General features: G+C 35.2%; 1 protein-coding gene across 1 annotated transcript; it reads left to right on the top strand.

Moving 5' to 3' along the window:
- The first annotated feature begins 3,122 nt into the window (after positions 1-3,122).
- On the top strand, positions 3,123-3,947 carry LOC134669919 (uncharacterized). The gene has a single exon (XM_063527536.1). It carries the CDS (start codon positions 3,123-3,125, stop codon positions 3,945-3,947), a length of 825 nt encoding a protein of 274 aa, XP_063383606.1.
- Positions 3,948-7,214: the final 3,267 nt, after the last annotated feature.

Consider the following 7,214-nt stretch of genomic DNA (forward strand, 5'->3'; position numbering starts at 1 on the left):
GTGTATGTCTCATACACTGCAATATTAATCAGACAATATTCTTTGCTAAAATAATGGTAAGAATAATTATGTAACAAAATTGTCAAAACTGAGGTTTGAGAAACTTTTTACTACAAAATATTGCTTTTTGCAGCGCAATCTAGTTCAACTGTCGAAAATTATTTTATCCGAATTTTTTTCCTCAAATATCTATCGTGGAAGATAATTATATTATAAAGGCTGAACTATAATTATTATATTACTATTATTATCCATCAAGCTTTTCAAAATCATGATCATAATAATGATGAAGTCAACTAAATATCAACCTCGACTTATTTGCAAGTTTAGAAATTAATTTTAATTTGTGTGGCTACCGGCGAACTCACAGCCACCTTTAAGTACGATAGGTAAGCAGGAAAGTTCCGGTTTTTAATGTCACATAGTTATTACTTTTACTAGCAGTTTGATGCTTTAATACATTCTACTAAACGATATCGATTTCTTATCGGCCATCGCATAAAATAGGTTTTTATGATTGGAACGCTACAAGGAATTCGAAAACCAAAAACTAAAGTATCTTAAATAGAAATCTCGGAGATAGTTGCTTTAAGAAGACTACAACATACATACAAATTAGGTTTACTTTTACCAATCTCTAGTACATACGTTTTCCTACTAGTTTAATCTTATTAAAAAAGGCAGAATCGTGAACCAGTAAGTTTTGATAATAATTAAGGTCAGCATATATAAAAGAAACAGTTTATTTTGCTAAGGACAAGAGAAAATTCTCTGAGCAAGCCTAACTTTGCAGAAACTTGGCAGTAATAATGTATACCTACATATCCCGTCGTTTATACTTGCAATACTCGCGGCAGACCACCCGCTAGATGGAGCGCACAAGTCACTACACCGCTGCATCTACATCTGCAGGAAGCCGTACATATGGCGGGTGACAGAAGCCTATGGAAGAGACTGGTCAGCAACATTAGGACATGATGTCACGATCCTCAGCATTGAGGGAACGACTGATGATGATGATGATACTTGCAATGAAAACTTAAAAGCGTGGTCTGACTCTGAGGGTTTCTCCTACATGTGTTTACCTTTTCCCGGTGTTTCTCTTATCCCACCTGACCTTAATAATATGTTGATATTAATCTTTATATTACGTATTAATGAGTGCGTTTGTCAGTTTTTGGGTTGTACAGAAACACCTGAACAGTGTCTTTTTTATAGAATAGAATAGAATAGAATACCATTTATTTCAGTGTAACTAAGTACACAGAAAGGAAAAAAAAACACTTATGCACTTGGACATTGCAACTGACCGTCTTCAATAGACGTTACAGGCCAATTATAGATATTGCTATTTGTAAAATCACCAAGAGGCCTAGATACTAAAATTCTTTGAATTTCAGTTACCTATGTCATTTTGACGTCGTGTCATTTTGATTAAATTAAAGTGGGGACGAGATCGTCACAACACTGTTGAACAACAGATACGCTGTTGAAGTCTCAAACTCAATATAAGCTTAAGCCAGGCCGTGCCATGTTTGTCTGCCTTAAATCTACTGCTCCACATAAAAGCGACCCAACACATAAACCATATTAATAGTGCTTATATTTACATACGGGACCCAATAAAGCCGGGAGTTATCTAAACAAAAGACGGTCGCATACCATTTTCCGCGCCGATACGCATCTTGCTGCGGTGATAAACTGGTTTTACGCTATATAATTCACTCGTTGTGTTTTGGGGTTGTAGTGGAGCGGGATTGAGATATAGGAATGTCAACTTGATTATACGTTAAGGCTTACTTATTACGTGAGTGATATTTGGGCGACTGAGCCACTGTTTGCGTTGAGCCACTGTTCCCGCCATGACCATAAACCAAGCTACAATATTTAAACTGCAAGAACTCGCATGCGAGTTTCATTACATTGTCAACTAGGTATTGAGGAACAACCAATTCGATCGATATATCGATCAAAGTCTAGTAAAAAGATAGGATTATTTTCCAGTCTAACCCTAATCATACACGGACGGATATTCCCTACAATTTAGATCTGGATCGCAAGTTCCAGTTGCATAACAGATAGTAAGTTCCTTTTTTAATTTTCGAGAAGGTTCTTGCATTTTATAACGGTATGACTCTTTACCTAAAGTATTCTCATTGTAAAAATTATAAAAAAAAATATTAAAATTATTCTTTAAATCATTTCTCTCTCAGTGGGTCTCTCTCAGTTTTTAAATTTTCATAAAGAACTTCTTATTACCATCGTCAACTCGCACTTCACCATTCTCCCGCAGATTGCAACCCCTAATTTTCCGGGTGGGAACAATATTGTACTTTCCACGCTTCCTATCCCCTTTCGCTTCATTTGCTCGCTTTCATATGTTTTCACGTTTTTTTCTTTCAAGCCAGTGTTTTGAGATTATTTTTATGAAAGGCCAGTGTTTTTTTAACTAAATAATAAACCGTATGTATAAGGAGGCGCTAGGGTGCTACAGCTGTCAACATCGTCTCCGTGTTATTTACGTTCTAAAAATAAGTGCTATGATATTCCTAAGTAAATGACAGTTAAAAAATGAACCTTAACTAAAATAGACAGTAAATTAATAAAAGTGCAAAAGAAAAAAACAGAACAAATAAGTGTAATACGCGTTAAAACAACACGAACCACACAGTGACTATTAGTGGAAAATAACTTTGAAAACAGTGCTACAGTGCGGTGAAAACGATTTAATAACAAGAATAAAGAGAACGTTGTAAAAATCGAAGTGAAATAAACTCTCAAAGGATTTAATAAAAAAAAGTGTTATCATCATAACCTAAAATCCACATAAATACCTATGAACACATTCCAGAATCGACCATAAAAGTTGATCAACAGCGCCATATAGTGGGGAATAGACATACTATTAGCAAGTCGCTCTGCTTTACCGACGAGACCTAGAGGTAGTTCTGCTACTCGCCGCAAAGTCGCTGCCACCTACGTAACATTATTACTACCACTTCGGACCTAGTTCCGCTACCCGACACTAGGGCAATACGTCTACAACTGTCAGCTTAAATTAGTCCCACATCTCGCCGCAAACGTCGCCACCATACTGATATCGATAAATACGAACAAGAAAAATGGAACAAGTACTATCCACACTCCAAGAGATACAAAAAGAGCTAAACGAACAAAAAACAACAATTCGGGAGAGCGGAAAAAACGTTACTGAACAAGTGACCCAAAATATCAATACAATCATTGATGAAAAATTCGTTAAATGGGAAGAAAAGTACGATATTCTTAAGGAGAAAGTGGACACACAAGAAAAAAGGCTATGTATTTTAGAAAAACAGGCGAGGCAAAGAAACCTAATATTTTTCGGAATTGAAGAAAACAATTTACCATATTCTGAACAGGAGAACGCCATCATATCATTTATCGAAGAACACTTCAAAATTGAACTGGACCGCATGGATATTCAGGCATTTAGAAGATTAGGCGTAAAAAAGGACAGACCCCGCCCCATAGGAGTAACATTCTCAACCCTTGGTACAAAAATCAATATTTTGAAAAACAAGAAAATGCTCAACAATACTGGATATTACATCACTGAGGACTTCCCACCAAACATCTTAGAAAAAAGGAGAGAATTACAAACTCAACTAAAAATGGAAAACGCGAACGGGAATAAAGCCTTCATCAAGTATGACAAATTAGTAATCGTTGGAAAATCAATAGACACAACATCCAACAAAAAAAGGAACCTCCAAATATCACCAGAGAACAATCAACGCCAGAATGACTATAGAACACAGGTTTCAAAGAAAAATAAAACCCAACCTATGCATTCACCATTACAAAGACCACAAAGCGTATCGGAGACAGTTCTAAAACCAGGAATATTAAATTATTTAGTAAATAAAAATCCAAACAACAAAGAAAAACAAGACACGAACTTATAGAATTAGTACCCTACCCCTCCTCTACACAGAAATTACTAAACAAAAATCAAGAATAGAAAAAACAAAATACATCTTCCAATACGGCTGGTCACCGGGGAAGATTATGACCAAAACCCTCCAAAGAATAAAGGAACACACACCGAATACAGATTGAAACATACAAAGTCAGAACACTTTCGTTAAGTATATGATTGATTAATAGAAATAGAAGAATCAAGGAAAAGAAATCAAGTAAAACATAACAGGTATATCGGAAGTGCGAAGAGTAGGAAAGTCAACAGAAGAATACAAGAATCTCATAAGCGCAAGACCGAATTAAATAGGCATCTTTGGAGGAGGCCTTCACCCAAACTGGGGTTCTTGCAGAAACAACAATTAATCATACCTACCTAAATATAAATACTAAATTACTAACATACTAGAAATTAAGATGTTTCCAAAACGTTATATAATAAGTTACTAATTAACTAAATAACCTATACACTATTGTTTGATTTTATTATGTTTTTTTTTTCATGCAAGAAATAATAAAGGCTTTTTATTTTATTTTATTTTATTAAACCGAATGTTTATGCCTAAATTGGTAAATATCGGAAATTTTGAGATTTTTAAAAAAAGAGAGAGATAAAAAATACACGGTTCATGCCTCATCGCCTCTTCCAAGTCCTAAAAACCAAGTTCTAAACAAGAAATAAAAAAGATTGTGTTATAAATGTTCATAGGGTTATTTTTGGTCATAGAGTCTGTTCGGAAATAGAAGAGTCGTGGAATGTATTGGGCCCCATACATTCCACGACTCTAATTATATTAAATAAGCGTCCATTATATTAATGATTCTTTGATTTTTATATTCTTTATTTGTGGAGTGGTGTCAGTCCCTTGGTGGTCGGCGACATTGCTACGAGTAAAGAAAATACCAATTAAATACAAAACTCATACGGGATTTCATATTATTGTCAGATGTAATAATGACCCATAATTCAATTATCTAGTCTCACTAGTCTGTGATATTAAAAGATATCACAGTTATATCAAATTATCTGCAACGTGACGAGACTTAATCCGAGACTATGAAGCGTCCTATAACTCAATCCCAAAAGGCTTAGACCTTTTTTCGTGAAACCTTTCGTGAAGAAAATATTCGAACCAAGCTGGTGGACAAACGTCATTCCTATTTTTATGTAAGCGCAGAATAAATAATAGTACCTACTAGGTACAGAAGATTCACTCCAACAAAACGCGTCTGTTACAGCGAACTGATATACATGGAAGTATTCTGTCCGCTCAGTTATGACCCAACGTAAACTATTCGATTGTAGGCGGTGCTTACAAACTATTCGATTCGCAACTTCAGTTCGTCCGAGATGACAGTCAGTGACGGATGGCTAAATTGATTTATAAAAACAACGTTTTTTTGTAATTAAAAATGTCTTCATGTCTCGTGAAGTAGTGAAGAAGTTATTTTAGTTTATACCAAGGATAGTGGAATCACTTTTCACTTGTAGTAAACTTGAACTTCAGTAAAATTTGGAATAAACATGACGATTTGTTTTTAATACTACCGTGCTAAGCTAAAACGTAACAACTGCATACGACTTTCATAACAACATACGACTTTTTAAATTGCGAGGATAATAGGGATGGTGTTATGCCAAATGAAGTAGACTATTTTATTAACTTGTGCTTGGTTTAGGTATTTTCTATATAATTATAAATGTAGTAATGAATTCTTTCTTACAGATTTGTATTTTCCTTTTTTATTTCATGAGATGGAGCTGTAAAAAAACTACCTAATTATTTCAAATTAATAATCAAATTTGATATTATCATTTTACATTACTTTCCATTCAAATTCCCACAAGATGCCATTCGCAGAGAACTATGGAAAAAAGCTGTCCAATTAGAGAGACATGAAATTAAGTGGAGGCCTGGAAAGATATCTAGAATATGTTCTATTCATGAGATATAACTCGTGAGATAATCATACCCGGTCTCCTATATGTAGATACACTTCCACTGAATTAATTTAACAAATACACACATTATCTGAAAATGTTGATCATTCGAATCCACCCTCTACCGTCACATATATGTAGGTTCTCTCTCGAGCCATTTCCGTCAGTAGCAAAGAGCGGCAAATTTAGAAAATGTAAGCGCGCGAACGGGTGTGGTCCCATACAAAATTTTAATTTTGCACCTTTTTCTACTGACAAACTTGCTTCACCGGCTATATAAAATATTTCCTTTGGAACTGAAAGTGGGGATTTATTGTGACTCCGCCTATTCAAATATTTTTGACCCGATTCGTGTACCCATGTAAATTTTGCAGGCTGTATAATAAGTCCGACTTCTAAGATCAAGTTTACCATACATTTACAATGGCGTACTTGATCTTAGAAAAACGGACAGACTATACCTGAACGTGACTTCGCACTGCCATACAAATTGATAATAAAATATACAAAATACTTATTATAGCGGAATACATTTATACAACAATGATATATTTACTTATGTTGAGTTAGTCTGTCATTTCATAACAACATTTTAACTAGTTATCTTTTAATCTGCATTAAATTATTATACGTGAATTATTTGACTGGTTCTTCAATGTATGGCATAAACCTATCCCTGTCCAAGTCATATTCTAATCAAATATGAACCGCAAACTCTCAGCGGCCAGTACGTACAGCAAGAAGGTTATTAGCGGATTAATGTCGCTGATTGGTAGTTATTGACATTATATGCATTTCATCTACACTTAGCTATGTACCATTAGTGTAATAAAGATGACTATTATTTTGTTTACCAGCTTTGATTACAGGCTCTGTAAACGCGTCGTCTTATTTAAATGTAGGCGTAATTTTGTATGTGTGCTAATTTGGCCCGAGAATTTGAACGGTAATGTTCCTAAAGGCGGTTTCCATACTAAATATATGCGTTCACTGGTCTGTTACGATCAGCACAGATATGGCCGCTAGGTGGCGACAGCGCCACGCATGGCTTATGACTTTTCCCAAAATTGGGGTGGAACGGATGTACTTTTAGCTACCTGTAGCAAAGCGCCGAAATCGCGGAGTGAGAGCCACGCCTGATGTAAGTATGTATTTTGTAGTCCACCCCTAATACAGATGTAGTGCATAATTATTTTCATAATTGTTTCACGGAAACGTAAGTACGAACGTATCGTGTTATTTCGGTTACTCTCGGTACAAAAAGTACTGAAGTTGACTGAAGTAGCATGACAAATATGAACGTTTCCGAGAA

Source organism: Cydia fagiglandana, chromosome 13, assembly GCF_963556715.1.
Source record: "Cydia fagiglandana chromosome 13, ilCydFagi1.1, whole genome shotgun sequence".
Classification (NCBI taxonomy): domain Eukaryota; kingdom Metazoa; phylum Arthropoda; class Insecta; order Lepidoptera; family Tortricidae; genus Cydia; species Cydia fagiglandana.

Excerpts from the sequence above, each read along its gene's own strand:
- LOC134669919 (XM_063527536.1), top strand. The coding sequence starts at position 3,123 with ATGGAACAAGTACTATCCACACTCCAAGAGATACAAAAAGAGCTAAAC.